The sequence below is a fragment of the Sinocyclocheilus grahami genome, unplaced genomic scaffold (genome assembly GCF_001515645.1).
Source record: "Sinocyclocheilus grahami isolate Dianchi unplaced genomic scaffold, SAMN03320097.WGS_v1.1 scaffold306.1, whole genome shotgun sequence".
Lineage (NCBI taxonomy): Eukaryota > Metazoa > Chordata > Actinopteri > Cypriniformes > Cyprinidae > Sinocyclocheilus > Sinocyclocheilus grahami.
In genome coordinates this window covers 1,114,393-1,133,547 of record NW_015505485.1, presented here as the reverse complement: position 1 = coordinate 1,133,547, position 19,155 = coordinate 1,114,393, and the positions used below count along the sequence as shown (strand labels likewise).

The window sequence follows — 19,155 nt, the reverse complement described above, 5'->3', positions numbered from 1 at the left end:
AATTTCGGAAACGCTAGCAATAGCAATAGCAAGCTAGCTTTGAAAGCAGGATCCCACTTTCCCTGCATAATCACTCTGCGAAGCCACGCTCCCTCCAAAATACATGATCGTGCACAGGCAGACCAGGCTAACCAGCAACACGATGAGAGACACTGCTGGTGGAGGATCGAATGCAACACTGTCAGATTACCTCACGTCTCATTCACCGCTGAGAAAACATTACAGTACAAAGCTCATAATATTAAAATAATAAAGTTTTCTACTCTCGCTCTGTCTGCAGTAGCGTAATGGAACGCACTGATGATGTATAATGCCTGTGCAAACAAGGTGTTTAGAAGTATGCAAATGCATACATTGACAGGCAGGTAGGGCAGCCCATCGTAATGTTCGGACCGAATAATCTGATTGGTCGAACATTTTATGGTCCTATGCCTTCCACAGATGATATAAACACATTTAGACCACTTAACTTATTGATTGCTATCGGGTTCCGGGATGTCAAGAGACTTTCATCCAGCATAACAAATGTTTTTGAACCAAATCACCTACCCTGCCTTTAATACACAACAGCTATTTTGCAGAAAATTAAATTGCTGAAATGGACAAAATCTCTAATTACAGTACTGGAGTACAACAAAAACAAGTCGCCTCATTCCTGAAGATAAAGGTAAAATAAAAAAAAAGATGAAGATAAAATCTAATTTTTGGCATCTCAGTCTTCTCACTTTTGAACTTGTGGCGCCTTGGAAGATGATCCAACTTTCATTGAAAAAGGATATTTGATTCATTGCTTAGATAAGCAGTCAGTGCCATTAGCACAATGATTCCAATTAGGACATTGGTGATGCTGTTTTTTGTTTCAGGGATGTTCTCTTGGATTGTGTGCTATGAATGCCACAGCTTGAGGTGGGCAGAAGGCAGATGGGCTGCTGGGTTCAATCATGCAGCTGGATTAGGGCTGTGCTCACAGATCTTTTAGCAGCACATGAGATGACATGGAGCCGCTGCATGGCGTACAGGCTGAAAGATCACGAGAAGCTTCTTAGCGGTGACATTAAATAGGGAATGCAGATATATCCTTTACATTCAATCCAATATTGATAGAAGCGCACAAAGAGGGATTAAAGAAAAACTTTACAAGAGACAAGCTCACAATTATGAAACATTCAAATACGAGAAAGAAAAAAGTGCATGGGAAAAAAGCAAGTATTAGAGCTGACTATGCTTAAAGAAAGAGGACTTTTGTGCTTCTGCCAAGTGCCAAAGTGGGATATAACAGTATCTCACCCCCAAATTTGGCCAAACTCTCAGGGAGTTTTTGCCGCTTTTGTTAAACACTCTCGAGAATCCAGAAGTTCACTTTGATGGCTCCTCAACACCAGGCTCAGGATTTTGTTAAATGGCCACAAAAGCCAGAGAAGGTTTTACAGCCAGTGTCCAACAATCCAGTTTCAGGGTCGAGCGCTATTGTTGCACACACAAAAGGGAGATGTTTTATTTACAATAGCAAGGGCACTACATTATGTAGGGCATCGGGGGACTGGCGACAAGGAATGCAGACCAATTGCCTCTCAACCTTCAAAGCTTCTATCAATTGAGCAGCTTTGGATGCTTTTGTTAATATATTAATACACACCAGTGCATCAACAAATTCCAATTTTATTCAATGCTGCCAAAGCATCCTAGTTGTATATTGTGTGGTAACTCGATTTTTACATTTTCTGAAGGAAATGTGCTTGTAGTAAAATCGGGTTAGCAACACAAGGTGAACACTGCAACATTCCCACAGTTATTTTAATTCTATTGTCCTTTAAGGTTATTTTTATCATAAGCAATAATTGAGGCCCAAGATGGCATCCGTAACGTTTGCAGGAAATGAGGAAGTGAGCCTGTGGTGTGATATGAGAGACGTGAAAGTAGCGTTGATTTCAGTTATTTGTTTTGCCATGGACGATGGGGAGTATTAGGAAACATCCGACTGTCAAATTCCACAACCATATAAAAAGTGCTGATGTTTAATACTGAAGGATTTTGAAAAACTTGATGGGTGCCAAAGCAAGGATTATATCTGCTGATAAAGACAAGTCCTTATCCAAGTCTTCTTAGAGACAGTACAACTGTGCAAACTCATCAGAATTCTGTGTTGTGATAACATTCACAGCTGTTTTAACACTCTACACATTGGAGTAATTATGCATGTTCTCCTCCGCATGGTGAAATGCAAGCACCACACGCTGCCCCTTAAGCTTCTTACAAACTCAAACTTCACATCGAAAAAGTGTCCTTTTATGGCGACAGCAGCCTAAAGGGAGAGTGCCTACTAACCAGTGGTTCCAGCTACAGGAACAGCTTCACAAACACAGAGGGTCAGGGGTAGAAAGGATGCTGTTGGACGACAGTGTTGTGCTGCCTAGCATGCCATCTTGAAAACAAGATGAGGGATGCTGGCCAGATTTCTAAACCGAACGCACCCACACACACAAAACATCTCATCTTTAATTCAGATGCTGTATCTGTTTGAAGTGAAAAGGCCTTAATACTGGTGCAGAGATTCTGAACGGAATGGCATTGGGGATTCTGTTGGTGAGCTTCACTTAGAGTAGAAATTAGCCCATCTTGCAGAAAAATTCAAGCAGGTTGTAGATAGGGATGCAGCCAGAAGGCCACAGAGCATAATGAGCACCACACCAACGAAAGGCCTGGCTCGGTTGAGTGCCAACAGTCTGCGTTAGACTCTGGTACCGCTACTGAAAATCTGTCCATGTTTTCCTAGGATACAGTTAAGTGAAGGTGAGAACTTCATGATATTAATGATTGAGGGTTGGGTAGCTTTTTTAGTTCCATTTTCAAACATAATTTCATTGCCTGAAGTCAAAAAACTCAACGGGCCAAACATAATTTTTCCAGCCAGAGCTGTTGACTAATGGATGCTGACTGATTGCAATTTAACCATCAAGAGGTGGAAAACTGTAGCATTGTTCCTTTCATAGGAAGTTGGGCCCCAAGGCATCAATGCATACTGCATTATGTTTGGAGAAAATGATCACGAATAAGCAATGCTAACCAACTAGTTATGCCTCCCCAACATGCTGCTATTTTCTTGTAAATCTATCTAACACACTTGACATGTGCAAAACCGATCACTGTCAGCTATTTCCATGTTCCTGAGTCATAAACACTGGTCATGTGTTCCCATAAGTAGTTTTCCTAAGTAAGATTTTTAGAACTTTAATAGGAAAATACAATGTCAATTGAAATGCATCATACAAAAGCAATGTACTAAAATTAGACTAACTTTGAATTTATATTCCTCTAGAGCCAACTCATAATAGTGATTTAGAAAAAAAGACAAAATTGCACATTCATGACCAGTCCTCATTAAGAGAACAAATCGTGATTGACGCAGCATATGCAGCTAGTTAAACGGGAAATAATGCAATGTTAGATGATGCATTTCCTTTAGAAAAAAAGACAATGTGTCTTTCAGTCCAAAAATAGATCACTATTAGCCTTTCTGAGATCCGTAGATAGCATCTTTGGAATAGACGGAGTAGAAAATCATTCTTAATCACTTGATGACATGCACTGATTAAGATGAAGGCATCTAAGGAAATATAAATACTAAAGAAAATAAGTCTCATGGCCAGACTCAAGGGTGCTACAGACAAAAAGCTATGGGCAAAAACTACAGCCTTTTTCCAATCAGTGTTAATTTTGACAGCAAATTTTGATTTAGTCTTAGTCATAGTCTTTTGACTAAAATGCCATTTAGTTTAAGTTATATTTAGGTCATCTGAATTGGTTTGGTTTTACTCTAGTTTTAGTTGACTAAATCTACAGTAGATTTAGTAGCCTAATATTGAATGGGTTTAGTTACAGTGTAACGCATTTATAAAGAATTTCTCTAAAATTTCCAAACTCATTATAGGCTTGATATTAAGGTTTGACCATGCAATATAGACACAGATTTAACTGCTGTGACGCACAACATGCCTTTATATTAAAAGTAAATAAAACCACTTCTCATATAGTAACAAGAACATGGTCCTCTTTTCAATAAAATAGCAATGGTTATATAATATGCATTCTTCATAACAACTTGCTAACCACATTCTTCATTCTTTCAAGCAGACATATCAATAAAATTTAGATTAATCCTTATTAGGGTTACTAAAGTGATTCAGTCAAGAGCAGTGAGTTATTTACTCTCTTTCATTTGTTGCTTGATTAACATTAATGACACAGACAATAGCAACTATACATTAGGCTACTGTCACTTTAAAACCGAATGCACGGATGCAATACACTGATAAACATTGAATATTCCCTCAACTGTTCACTTAAGACGTTCACTTAAGCTGTTCACTTAAGACGTAACCGAGTGCGTTTACATGAATACTCATCAAAACAGACAATTTGACATAATTTTGTGTGTATTTCTCCGTTCATGTGAGAAAATACACAAAAGAGAACTGAATTCAGTAATCGTGCGCAGTCTGAGAGGCGCTTTTCTGTGTGCGTGATTCAGGTGTGTGCGCTCAGAAAACCAGACTGAATTGAGTTATCTTTTGCATCGTCACACTTTTCAAATTTATCCCCATGTCAGCTCTTCTCTTACTCCCAGATGTTGACATTTTTGAATGTTTTATGAGATGTGCAGCAAGTGTATGCTAGCTTATGTCCCGCCGGAAAAATCCGTTGGAGATTCATTCTGATTGGATCTCTTCCCAAATCGTCCATCCCAAACATTTTTGTCTTGTTTTTATTAGTTGACGAAAATAGATTCAATAGATTGGTCATAGTTCTTGTCATTCAAAAACTATTATTTCATTATCGTCTCGTTTTCATCTGTGAAAAAAATGTTGATGAAAATGGTCAACAAAATTAACACTGTTTCCAATTTTTTTTAAAACTAAATAATAGCTCAATGGTCTCTGCTTACATGGACTATGAACAGGTGCTCAATGTAAGCACTACAGAATGCAAAACAAAGGAGACAAAGTAAGAAAACAAAGTAGCAAAATAAACCCAAGTAAACATATGGTAGATAGATAGTTCCTGCTACCTGTCAACACTTATGGTGCAGAGTCAGCCAGGTGCATACCACACGCAGAAGCAACACATTTATTTTGGAGGCCACATTAACATGTTACAGTTCCCAATGACCACACAAGCAGTGTGCAAGAAGAGTTTCATTGCTGAGCTTATTTTTACCATGCTTTGTGCTCTAAACTTAGCAGAAAACACTTTGAGAGTGCATAAACCGAAGAACAATGTACTGCAATTTAGGCTATCATGAAGGGAAAAAAAGGAGCAAATAAGTCAGTGACTCATTTACAAGTCAATTAATTTTTTTTTTAATTCACTGAAAAAGTCTATAAGGTTTTGCAATGCTTCAACAAATCAGCCAATTTATGCAGTTTATATTTTGCACTTCATGGCAATCAAGTTTGAAATGATTCTCAACTGCCAAGTCAAATTAACCATTTGTTGGAGATATTAAAAGTAAACCCCAGTCTAATAACCCAGAAATTGATTAATTTTCACTTCACTAATGCACTAACTGCATTTGCAATATGAAACAGGCTTTAGGGAGTAAAAAGTGCTGTGCTCTGCTACCTGACAACAAAGCCTTATGCAAATGCAACAGGAACTGCAGTGTATCTAAGACACTATCAAACCTATTCATGACAAGCCTATTTTGGATGCTCTGGAAGGCTTATTGGCCTTAAAGTGACCATAAACCATAAAGCATCTGGGAGACGGCACGGGCATAATAGGTCTTCAGAATCACTCAACTTGATGCTTGCCATGCAATGCTTCAACAAATCAGCCAATTTATGCAGTTTATATTTTGCACTTCATGGCAATCAAGTTTGAAATGATTCTCAACTGCCAAGTCAAATTAACCATTTGTTGGAGATATTAAAAGTAAACCCCAGTCTAATAACCCAGAAATTGATTTATTTTCACTTCACTAATGCACTAACTGCATTTGCAATATGAAACGGGCTTTAGGGAGTAAAAAGTGCTGTGCTCTGCTACCTGACAACAAGGCCTTATGCAAATGCAACAGGAACTGCAGTGTATCTAAGACACTATCAAACCTATTCATGACAAGCCTATTTTGAATGCTCTGGAAGACTTATTGGCCTTAAAGTGACCATAAACCATAAAGCATCTGGGAGACGGCACGGGCATAATAGGTCTTCAGAATCACTCAACTTGATGCTTGCCACTGAATCTATTCATTGAAAATCCAAACTGCAGAGAGCCATGATAGCAGGTGTGATCATGCCTTAGCAAAAATAAATAAACTCCCAAAGTGACTGAATTTAGATGAGCAGCTACGATAAAGGATTTTTTTTTTTTGCTCTAAACTCAAGGGAGTCACAAATACTTTTTTATGTTCTAAACTGTTTAGTTTTGTCTGATAGCAACAGAACTAGGCTAGATCCAAAATCTTCAGCTCATCTGTCTACCCAAATTCAAGCTTCATCTGCTACAGCCCCTGAAAATAACTGAAGTTTCAAGGTGACTGAGCTAAAAGTTGTGCTTCAATGTCTCATTGACTAACAACGAGTGTTAGGGGTAATTATACTATCATCTATTATTATTAACATTGCCTGCAAATGCGACATTACTGATAAATGTTGACTGAATAATAATGGAAAAGACATATGTTCATGTTCCATTTGAGAGGCATTTCATGATAATCAAGAGGAAAACTGAATTCAGCAACACTGTTCAAATCAATCTGCATTGCATTACAAAATGTAATCTAAGCAAGTATGCAATAATAATGCAATACATACTTTCTGTGTGTTAGGAATTGCAGAGTGCAACATTGCATGTAACGAAACTTAGTCCACGCATTAGCCTATGTCAGTCCAAACCTGTTTTGGTACAATCCAGGTATAGATATTCATTGACATTATGAATTTGCTTTAAACAAAGTACAAATCAGCGGTAATCCACTATGATTAAATGCATTTCTGATTGCTTTTGCTTTATCTAAATTCCTCTAGAAACAAAGTGGGGCATGTAGTAAGCGAGGAGTGCAACAGGATGAGTCTGAGCCTCTGACGTCAAGGATAAAGAACTTTCACAGAGAGCTCTGTATCTAAATGAAAGATGAAATGGGAAATATAATGGGTGACAGGGTGTAATAGAGAGATCTATTGCATCTACCTCATTCGTCCCCCCACCCCCACCCCTATCTCTACTAAAGAGTAATTACATAAGAAAAAAAGGAAAAGTTTAAATGGCCCCTTCAGTATGAGTGTGCTCACATATTATTCTGTTCTGATTAGGCATGAATATTCTGAGGGGGCTTGCTCGAGTCATTTCTAATGGCAGATAGATACAGCAAGAGCATACTGATGAATTCATACAGACACTTTCACCTCTACAAAGCCTTGATTGGGCCTAAAGATCAGAGCAGCCTGATTTGAATTCACTTAAACAGTCTGAAAAGATACAAAAGTGCTCAAGACAAAAGTTGAGTTGATTTTGATCGACGTCAGTTAACATGCATTAATGAAAACACATGACCCACACTATTCAAGTCCATTCAGCAGGCTATCTGTAACTTGAAAGGCACTTTCATGATCTATGAACCAGACAGCAGTGTTACTGACTTGGCCTTCCTGGAATTTTGGAAATCTTGGAACAAGCCTTTCAGGGGGGTTGATTAAAGTTAGTTACTAACCTCAAATGCACACCAGTCACAAGTTCGGACACACTACTCATTATTCACTGCCACTTTTTCTACATTTAAGAAAGTGTCACCTAGTAAATAACACAGACTGAAGTATGGAAATGACGCTTTTTATTAGTATTGAAGGAGCTCTTATGCTGGACACTTGCTGCTTTTCAATAATTGGACAAATTAAAAAGCTATAATTTATAAAAAAAATAATTAAGGAATTTTGTAAAGAAATGAAGCACTTTTTTAAGATCACAAGAAACAAATGTAGTCAAGTGTGTCCAAACTTTTGACTGGTATAGCAAAAAAACGAAATCCAAGCTGAGCAATCGATTTGATTCACAGAAAGGTTGCATAAACATAATAAACCTATGGTCGCGTCACACAGGCACTTGCTGCTTTTCAATAATTGGACAAATTAAAAAGCTATAATTTATAAAAAAATAATTAAGGAATTTTGTAAAGAAATGAAGCACTTTTTTAAGATCACAAGAAACAAATGTAGTCAAGTGTGTCCAAACTTTTGACTGGTATAGCAAAAAAACGAAATCCAAGCTGAGCAATCGATTTGATTCACAGAAAGGTTGCATAAACATAATAAACCTATGGTCGCGTCACACAGTTAAAAGCTTGACACTTCCCAACACATGCTCGTGATGAGTAAGAGGGAACAGCCTGGGTCTAAAAATCACACAAACCACACCTGTTGTAGCTAACAAACATGAACATTCGCCTCTGCTCAATCAACCTCCCGAGCGAGAGACACAAGAGGCAACCCACGTACATGTGAGATGATTTACTATGCAACACCACGGTTTGTGGGAAGACAGGCCAAATAATACTGAAGAGATTAATCTAAACCTAAGGGGAAGGTTATGTCACATCATACAAACGCTGCTTTTAGGGCAGCTCGTTTTTGCTGAAGGCTGCCAACAGCTTGCTCTTCCTTCATGTGTCTTCAGTGGGAGTGTGGGAGGAAATAGTTATTCTGATAACCAAAGCCAAGGCTTGAACATTTTAACACATGCTCTCACAAGATCACCAGACACTTGGAACATGCCTACAACACAATGCAATGCAATGCAATGCATCCAATCTTCAATCAGCCCAACTAATAAATATTAGTGTATATAAAAAAAATTTTTTTTTTACTATTTTAATCATTTAATAAAAGGGGGCAAATGACTGATTAGAACTGGCATCATCATATCAAATTAACCCAATGTGTTAAAACACTGTTATGCTCATTTTCTTTATAACATGAACAAAATTGTCAGTTTTCACATGAACTCAACTACGCTTATATGATACATTCTAAACATCTCTCGAGTTTAGTGCATTGCTGCATTGAAACAACTGCCTATTTACATGATTGTTCAAATTGAAATGCACATGTGTATATGCATATGCACGTCTTTTCCTCACACCCTATATGAAGTATAATGCAAGTACGAGCAGAGCTCAACCTGATTTTACTAACTGATCAATTTAGCTGGGTTAATTTGAACGATTAATTTTAATAATACTATCAATTCCAAGACTAATGCGGGGACAAACTATATCATGAATCGATATTTAAAACAACTGTTTGTTTATTAATTATTTATAGGCAGTGAGCAATTAGCGCATGTACCAAATATTCAGCTCTTTCTCTATATATATCAATCTTAAATACCTGTGGGTTAAGATTAAACTAGATTTTTCTTACCTCATGGTGATTTCCACGATGTATGCTCGATGTTATATAATTTCAGAGTTCACAAAGTTCGCACTTGATCACAAAAGATATGAATGAAACGCCGCAGGACCAGAGAGAGTTTGTATCCCGCAAAGCAAAAAAAAATAAAAATGAAAGTAAATAAAAAAAAGACCTCGCTCTACATGATCTACCGCATTGCACCGCTTATGTGGATGCTGCAGCACAAAAAAAATGTAAGTGAGAACGCAATTTTCTGTTTGGTCTTGCAAGCGCCTGATCTTCCAATAGCAGCAACGTGCCGCTGGGATCTCCATCTACAGCCACAGCAGCGACGCAGCGCTTTACTGGGCTACGTCACCACGCAAGAGACGCACAGGTCACGCCCCCATATGGTAGTTTGACAGTATTTAGACAGATATGTAATATTTGTATAAGAGCACACAAATTCTTGATAAGTAAAACGGAAATTAATACATTAATTTACGCAAATGAGAAGTCAGTATTAGCTAACTTACAGCATTATAAGTTTTCCAGCAAAAATAAAAATTGCTTTGATGGCAGTAAGGGATATGATGGTTCATCACAATTGTTCAAACCTTGTGGCTTAAGCAGGGTTAAACCCACACATCTCAGTTACTAGATCAACTGTCACTCATGCATCTCCGATTCTGAACTGTGGTATTTATATGGGTATATACAGTGGGTATAGAAAAGAATTACCCCCTTTAAAATAATCAAATTGTGTTGCTTTGCAGCATGAAATGAAGATGGACACAGTTTTTCTTTTATCCAATATGTATATAAACGCAGCAGCTGTATTTACTCCGTGCAACTTATAACATCCAAGTGAAACATATAACACCAACATGTCAGAAATAAAGAAAAGAAAAAAAAAACAGAATCACTGTAGAAAAAGACCTGCCCCCCCCCCGGATCAGGATGTTGCTCCAAATGTGATGAAAGAGCCAGGAGGAAACTGGTCAGAGAGGCAACCAAGAGGTCAACAGCAACTCTGAAGCAGTTACAGGAATTCATGACAAAGAGTGGTCATTGTGTGACAACATCACAAATTCTCCACAAATGTGGCTTGAATGGGAGGGTTACAAGAAAAAAGCCACTCCTCAAGAAAGGCCACATGCAGTCACGACTGAGCTTTGCCAAAGATTCTGAGGCAGATGAGACTAAAATCAAATTTTTTGACCTCAACATCAAACAATATGTCTGGCAGAAATCCAATACAGCTCAGCATCCAAATAACAGCATTCCTACAGTAAAGCGTGGAGGTGGTAATATCCTGTTATGGGATGTTTCTCTGCAGCAGGGACTGGAGCACTTGTCAGGATAGAAGAAAAAATGGATGGGGCAAAATACCGTCACAAACGGTCACCATCAAATTGAACTGAACTTGAGCAGTTTTTTTTACATGTTGTTGTTATATATTTCATTTGGATGTTATTAAGTTGCACTGAGTAAATACAGCTGTATAAAACAAAAACCGTGTCCGTCTTCATTTCAGGCTGCTAAGCAACAAAATGTGATTATTTTAAAGGGGCGTGGTTCTTTTCTATACCCACTGTATATGTGGCTTGGGTATATGACTGAAGGAAAAATGAAAGGGATATCACTTGGAATACAATTTCAAATTTTGTGTAAAATGCAACTTTGGAAAAGTCTACACTGCCATCTACTGGTGCGCTCTTATACAGTTTAGTACACATGCATATTTGAATAAAACATTCTCGTGCTTTAGTCCCAGGACCCCCGTATAGCTTTATCCGTCCCACAACTGTATCACAGTCATGTCATTGCTTTTTAGACCATATTTAGTGGCTAATACAGTGTTTAAGTTATGCATTCTACGCGCAATGTACATCTCTTTGAACTCACGTGTCGTTTCAAGTAAGTTCTAAAAAAGAACACATTAACAACCATTAACAATTTGCTTACATATTGCAAGACAACTACGCTCAGTTTCATATATAAATATTATATAATGTATAACAGTTCTAATATATTCCTCTAGGACTCTCTTCAAAATATACATCAGTATAGCAGTCGCTCACTGGCCGTTTACGGGAAAGTTTGTAGTTAGTACTTGGATAGGACGAGACACAAGTTGTGTACCAGCAGGGGGCGCATGTGGCTCAAAAAGCCCCCGAAAATCATCTTTTGAGCCGCACTCAAATCACAGGACGTTTTGAGTCTAACTGGATGTATTTGTAACTAGCACGTGTTTTAATAGTTTATATGTTATTCTAAGGGACATGTAACTAACATAACTACTGAACTCCGATTTAACAATTACTATAAAAATGATTTTAAATACGAAGTAGCACGTCCAACTCAAAAAGAGCCGAATGAGCCGGTTTAACAAACTGTCGGAGTCCGCCGAGGATTACCGAGGACTCAAAAAGAACCGAATGAGCCGGTTTAACCAACTGTCGAAGTTCGCCGAGGATTACCGAGGACTCTGACCAGTGAGTTGCACTGCGTGTGTATCACCGAGGACTTGAGCGAGCCTGATACGTAAAGTTTCTTCATAACAAACAAAACATAGGCTACTGGAGATATGCTTATGAATCGTTTTATTAAAAAGCCCTGGATTTTTATTAAAACATGGAAAAACCTGAATTTTAGCACGGTTTATATGTTGCATGCAGATCCTATTTTAAGTTGTTTAAGCGAAATCAAGGAGTTTATAAGACAGGTTCATTCTTTCTTTATACTTTAGACATGTAGAACATATCCGCTTTTGTGCATCAGTGTCTGTAATGTGTGCTGTAGGTGCGAAACTTTTAGGAATCTGATCTAAGTTGTAGGTTAGTCGTATCGGACATAAAGGATCCGTGAATGAAACTGTGACCACTGACACCATTTAACTTAAGTGAATGAAAGGCAATATCAGCTATGTGCATTCACACAAATAACTTTTTATGTAAATGTTTCAATATGTGTTGACACAAATGACTTTAGTTGAATGTTTCATTAATACAACATGGCACTGAGTTGTTAGATAAGAAATGCGTTGTGATATCATTGCTTGATGACGCCAGGAACCGATTAATCGGCTTTTTGAACCGGTTCAATGAGCCGAACTGTCCGGAAAGAACCGGCTCGCGGAAAAGAATCGGACTTTGCATCACTACCACGTGACAACGCAGCCGTTAAGCTCCGCCCGTCTTTCTACCCTTTTCACGCTGGTCATTCCACAAGCGCGTTCTATTCCTATGAACCAATCACGATCCTCAAATCCGACACGTATCAGTGTGCACGTTTTCTATTGGCCCGTTCAGCCGCCTACCAATCAGAGTGCGGTTTTCTACGACTGAAGGTGGCCATATTTTATGCCACCTGGGTTTTGCTTCAAATAGCTGGGTTTTGCTACGCTGTTAAAATATTGAATAAGATACCTTTTATTTAGTGTTTATTACACCATGCCTTATTATCAGACGTGGGAAGAGTTTGCGCGAGCTGCAGAAAAACTTTATTTGACGGACCCGATGAAGGTAACTGATATAACCTCTTTTCTGAGGTTATTTTGAGGCTACAAGCACAGCTCATGTTCACATATTATTTCACAATCAAACAGCATTTGAACAGCGTGGAAATGTGTTGTAGAGCAAATTCGACATGTCGTAAAATATATAATATGTATATATGCGTCTAAATGCAGCTGTCAGGCAGAGAAAGGCTGCAGTATTAAAGCTTGAAATGTGCTAATGTATCGTAACTGTTTGTTAATGTTGTTTATTCAGGTCCGAGTGGCTCTGAAATATCGACACTGTGATGGAAATATCTGTATGAAAGTCACAGATGATGCTGTGGTAAGTTTTGAGCTCTTGCAAATAGACTGTTTTGTTTGTGGTCTTGTGTAGATCATGGTATTATATTCACTATATGTTTTCTTTCAGTGTTTGCAGTACAAAACCGACCAGGCCCAAGATGTAAAGAAGATCGAGAAACTGCATGGGAAGTTGATGAGATTAATGGTCTCCAAAGAGTCCCACAGTGGAGCCATGGAAACCGACTGAATGAATCAAAGGAGCTTTCGGGATTGGACAGTTGTTTGTAACTCAATCCGACTGACAGTGAAAAGAGATGGATCTACAGGAGGATGGAGATGAAGTGTGGGTGATGTTTATTGACTGTGTACTGAGAATACAGTCTCGCTTGGAGAGCAAGCAGCGAGAACATCCTAAAAGTGGCTGATTTTTGTGTTCCTGTTTGGAGGTCAGACAACGTCTTAATGATTGTACAGCTGTTTTCATTTGGTCTGCCTATTATTTAATGTTTGGAGAAAGTACGTTTTAACTGCGACAACATCAAGAGAACACATTTTGAAGCAGGACCTTCTTAATTTCTTAGATTGCAATAAAATCCCAGTACTGAAGTTTGTATATCTATGCATGATGTACAATGAACCAAAATAAATGTCTCTTTTTTTTTTTCTTTTTTTTTTCTTATTTCATTTTACTCTACAAGCATTACTGTCTACAGACAAATAATGAGTGTCTTTAAAGATCATTTGAAAGGCAGTTATCATCAATTGTTCTGTTTATTTCAATATTTGGCAATACGCTTCTGTCCAAAAAAAACAAAACATTTTTTTTCTTAAGATTGAGAACAGTTGTGGAGTGAAGGGTGTCAGTTTTATAACTACTAAAACTACTCCAAAGTTCCCAAAATTGTAACGTAGTTTTTGAACTATTTAAAGCTTTGGTTTTGTATCTACTGAAACTTCTGTATTGGTTGATAGATAGTTTATTGTTCACATGAAATCTGGCCTACCTGCTTAGGATGACCTACCAGTAGTTTATCCCCTTAAACTGTCATGTTTAAAATAGCAACTTGGGTTCCTCAGGCGGACAAAAATCTTGTGAGGATGTACAGCCACTGTGGTAAATGTTAAAACATGGATGGCACATGTTGCCATGCCGAATAAACCTCTCTGTATACGCTACAACCATGGACAGCGTATTTTGTGAGTAGGCCATCCTGAGCAGGAAGATTTTTTTTCAGCGCTGTCATCGTTCTTTAAGGTAAGTAACCTACACAAATGTTATTATGACACATATGTTAGTTTAAGAAAGTAACTGATATGTGAAACATAAGTGTATATACAGTCTATGGTATTACCTCAGAAACCCGCCCTCCTGTCAGCTGTAATAACGGGTAAAACTTGTCTCGTGCGTCCCTTCAGTTTCTACCATACACAAAGTAATATCGCAAATTACCATGGTGCAAGTACGTTTTCTTTTGGTTACGTTTTTAATGTTTTTATTTCTAGAACGTCTTATTGCAAAAGGTCATTACCTAATTACAATCAAAAGTTTGTTTGGTGTGTATTTATTTTGTACTACAATAAAACCACGACTATTATCTGAAAGAAGTAACTAATTTTACATAACAGAATTACAGAAATGTATCCGTTTTCCACAGTAAAATGGAGCGTGCGCAGATTATAATGTGACTACGTTTCCCATGGTGCACGGGGACAATGGCAGTAGTTTATCCCCTTAAACTGTCATGTTTAAAATAGCAACTTGGGTTCCTCAGGCGGACAAAAATCTTGTGAGGATGTACAGCCACTGTGGTAAATGTTAAAACATGGATGGCACATGTTGCCATGCCGAATAAACCTCTCTGTATACGCTACAACCATGGACAGCGTATTTTGTGAGTAGGCCATCCTGAGCAGGAAGATTTTTTTTCAGCGCTGTCATCGTTCTTTAAGGTAAGTAACCTACACAAATGTTATTATGACACATATGTTAGTTTAAGAAAGTAACTGATATGTGAAACATAAGTGTATATACAGTCTATGGTATTACCTCAGAAAACCCGCCCTCCTGTCAGTCTCACTGAGCGCGCGCTGCTCCTGTCAGCTGTAATAACGGGTAAAACTTGTCTCGTGCGTCCCTTCAGTTTCTACCATACACAAAGTAATATCGCAAATTACCATGGTGCAAGTACGTTTTCTTTTGGTTACGTTTTTAATGTTTTTATTTCTAGAACGTCTTATTGCAAAAGGTCATTACCTAATTACAATCAAAAGTTTGTTTGGTGTGTATTTATTTTGTACTACAATAAAACCACGACTATTATCTGAAAGAAGTAACTAATTTTACATAACAGAATTACAGAAATGTATCCGTTTTCCACAGTAAAATGGAGCGTGCGCAGATTATAATGTGACTACGTTTCCCATGGTGCACGGGGACAATGGTTCTGCGTCTTGGTGCTAAACGATCGCAGGTTTTTTTTTTGCTACTTATTGAGGTGAGTGTGCTTCATCTCTGGTGTTTTTAATCATGACGTTTTTGCAAAATTAAGCTAGTTCGTTCATTAAGATTAATCTAAAGCAACAGCATATCAATCGGTTAGCGTGTTGCTATAGCACGATCTGTACATGTGTAATTATGATGATCAAATCACTGGTTATGCAGCAACATCCTCGTTCAATAATAAGTTTATTAAGGTAAATGCAATGAAGAAGTAACTTCTGTGCATGTTATTTTAGCTATTTGGTGACTCATCAATTTTTTTTTCTTTGAAGAAAAAGACTGAAGAAGAGTTGTTTATTATTCTCTTACTAGAATTCCACTAAAATTATTAAGCCTCTTAGATTAAATTAATTATTCAGATATTTAAACTATTTATATCATTTGTTTGTACAGAAAAAAGTAATATGTCAGATGAGGTTATGATATTTTTGTGAATAATACATAATTAAAAGAACAGCCCACATTCTGACATTCCTGTTTACAGGGTATTTAGTGTGCGGTTAGACAGAGAAGAGCTTTGTCATGCACTGTGCCCCAAATGTTGTAACCATAGAGCTTTGTCCATCCTAATCTCAGTGCTGGGAATGTTGTGCAACAATAAACCTTTGCTCCATTTTCCTGCATGCATGCATTAGAAGCACATTGCCTAGTGGTTGTATAAAAGGTTCAAACTCTGCAAGGGGTGATCCATGAGCTAACTATCATCATTTCTACCTTGAGCAAGACACTCCAGCTTATTCCAAGGAGATAAAAATTGTATTTGCTTCATTCCAGGGCCCTAAACCATGTACAAAGAGTTGGCAGTGGCATTGGGGCTCGGAACGGTGGTAGCCCTGGTATTCCTGAAGAAAAGAAAGAGTGTACTGAAAGCACATGATGGGTGGTGGGGTGTGGGAGCTTGTCCCCAAGAACCCGAAGATGATAGTATCCGCCCTTTCAAAGTTGAGACAACTTCAGAAGAGATTGAGGTAAATCCTGCTGTCATCATCAGAATAAAATTTCATATAGATGTTTCACTGGAAATACATTTGGTGTGTATTTTGTCTGTATCAAAATCTCCTTTATAATCCTTAGGATCTACACCGCAGGCTAGATCAGACCCGCTCATTTCCTTCTCTTGAAGACAGTCAGTTTAACTATGGCTTCAACTCCAAATACCTTGAGAAGGTTGTGTCTTATTGGAGGAATGATTTTAACTGGAGGAAACAAGTGGATAAACTGAACAAATACCCTCATTTCAAAACCAAAATCGAAGGTGAGCCTTGACTAGTGCACAGCTATAGTAAAGGTGTGGTCACATTAACGAAATTTCAGCAAAAATTCTGCATGAACAAAAAAGTATGCAAAACTTAATCCAGATTTCATGTAGATCATTCAAAATTTCGCAGAGCAATGGTAAATGCATTGATGTTTTGGAGCTATTCAGCATTACATCATGTTTATAAATGGATCATCTGCAGTGAATGGGTGCCGTCAGAATGAAAGTTCAAAGAGCTGATAAAAACATCACAATAATCAAGTAATCTACACTCACCCCCCCCCCCAAGCCTCACTCCCATCTAGGTCATGGTGCCAATGTAACACCTCCGGTCCCAACCGCCCCGCTCCGAGCAGAACTTAAACCTGGGCATGAAAGGTGTGTGCACTAACAAGAATGCTAAAGACCGCAGCCTCTAGCATCAGTCACTAGTGCGCCTCTTGAGATCAGGGGCCACCGTTACACTTGAAGTTAAAAAAACATCTTGAAAAATGTGCTTCTTACAAACAAAGCTTTTTGCTTCAAGACATTAATTGGTCAACTGGAGTCATGTGGATTATTGTGATGTTTTTATCAGCTGTTTGAACTCTCATTCTGACGGCACCCATTCACTGCAGAGGATCCATTGGTGAGCAAATTATGTAGTGCTTAAATTTCACCAAATCTGATAAAGAAACAAACTAATCTACATCTTGGATGATCTGAGGTTGAGTAAATTTTCAGCAAATGTTTATTTTTGGGTGAACTGTTCCTTTAAGAACTAAATTTTTTGCAAGAAGATGCTTATGTTTTGCACATATTTTATAGTACTCCACAACTGATTTTTGTTTTGTGTTGTGGTGTTCTCTATAACAAAAGGTATTGATATTCACTATGTTCACGTGAAACCAAAGAGCCTGGCTGAGGGAACCCATGCTGTGCCTCTGATGATGGTACATGGATGGCCAGGCTCCTTCTATGAATTTTATGGTATCATCCCCCTGCTTACGGAGCCATCCAGTCCTGATGACATTACTTTCGAAATCATTTGTCCCTCAATACCTGGTTATGGTTTCTCAGAGGCCCCACATAAAAAAGGTAAAGGTCAAACAACCCAACCTAACAGATATTTTGTTTCAAACACATGTGGATTAGTCTATTAAATATTTTCCATGTTTTGCATTTTTTTAATGATCAAAATGTGTTTTGCACAGGTTTTGACGGTGTATGTGCAGCACACATATTCAATAAACTGATGAAGAGGCTTGGTTTCAACCAGTACTATGTCCAGGGAGGAGACTGGGGCTCGCTTATTACCACTAATATGGCCCAGCTGGAGCCCAAGTATGTATAAAAGTAGTGGTTCTTGACCTTTTTTACTCCAAGGCCCCACTTTATCCAAAACATTTAAGTCCTCCTGGGAAGTTCATGTTTACAAGTTGGGATGTAATTACAATATTAGATACATTCAGTTTGGAGAAAAATGGCATTATAGCTTTTCTACAAAAAAAAAAATATTTTCTATAAATTAAAAAAAATTAACTCTAATTCTACAAAATGATGAATAAGGAATGCACAGCTGGTTTGTTTTTGATTTATGTTTTTATTCAATTTATGAAGCTATATTTGCGTAATACCGAAGTATTTTGAGTGCGAGTATTAGATAATTTTATTGTAAATAGAATAGAAAACAAATGCATTAATTTCAACCAATTTGCCATCAATACAGTTGTTGCATCTATTGCGTTCCTCATATTTTCTCACTGACCTGCACTCTACTCGGAAACTCTGGGCTTAAAGATAGTTCTGACACTCCGGTGGTGTTCATGTGGGTTCAATCTTTTCAACATGACTTGAATGCACTAAAGATTTGAAGACCCTTTTAAAGCTGATATTTACCTTTGGCACTTAATATAGGGCTGGGCGATAAGATGATATTATCGTATATCGACGATGTCTCATAAGTAGCCTATTGCGATGTCGATGTCAACAGTTAGGTAACAGAAGATTATCAACATTATTGGAAAAAAATTACAAATGATAAACCTAGTAAGTTGCAAAAAATATTTTACATAGCCCCATAGTCACCATACAGGTCTTTTTGCATGCAAGAATGAAATAATTTAGTCGGAGGGTTGGGAATCGAAAAGCTATTCCAATTTCGGAAATCAGATCAGATGCGTAAGTTCAGGAATCAAATTACTTGTTATAAAATTACATTTCGATT

The 19,155-nt window shown here is 37.8% G+C and overlaps 2 protein-coding genes across 2 annotated transcripts in view; both read left to right on the top strand.

The window, feature by feature from the left end:
- Positions 1 to 12,742: 12,742 nt before the first annotated feature.
- On the top strand, positions 12,743 to 13,864 carry LOC107601484 (signal recognition particle 9 kDa protein-like). The gene is made up of 3 exons (XM_016293669.1): positions 12,743 to 12,913; positions 13,163 to 13,231; positions 13,319 to 13,864. The coding sequence occupies exons 1-3, from the start codon at positions 12,842 to 12,844 to the stop codon at positions 13,436 to 13,438; spliced, it is 261 nt and encodes an 86-aa protein (XP_016149155.1). The 5' UTR covers positions 12,743 to 12,841; the 3' UTR covers positions 13,439 to 13,864.
- Positions 13,865 to 15,588: 1,724 nt separating this feature from the next.
- LOC107601524 (epoxide hydrolase 1-like) overlaps positions 15,589 to 19,155 on the top strand; it is a 12,582-nt gene continuing 9,015 nt past the window's right edge. The window contains exons 1-5 of the mRNA XM_016293756.1: positions 15,589 to 15,686; positions 16,466 to 16,659; positions 16,766 to 16,946; positions 17,808 to 18,026; positions 18,143 to 18,272. Coding sequence (XP_016149242.1) covers positions 16,477 to 16,659; positions 16,766 to 16,946; positions 17,808 to 18,026; positions 18,143 to 18,272 — 713 coding nt within the window. The 5' untranslated portion in view covers positions 15,589 to 15,686; positions 16,466 to 16,476. The remainder of the gene's footprint in view (positions 15,687 to 16,465; positions 16,660 to 16,765; positions 16,947 to 17,807; positions 18,027 to 18,142; positions 18,273 to 19,155) is intronic.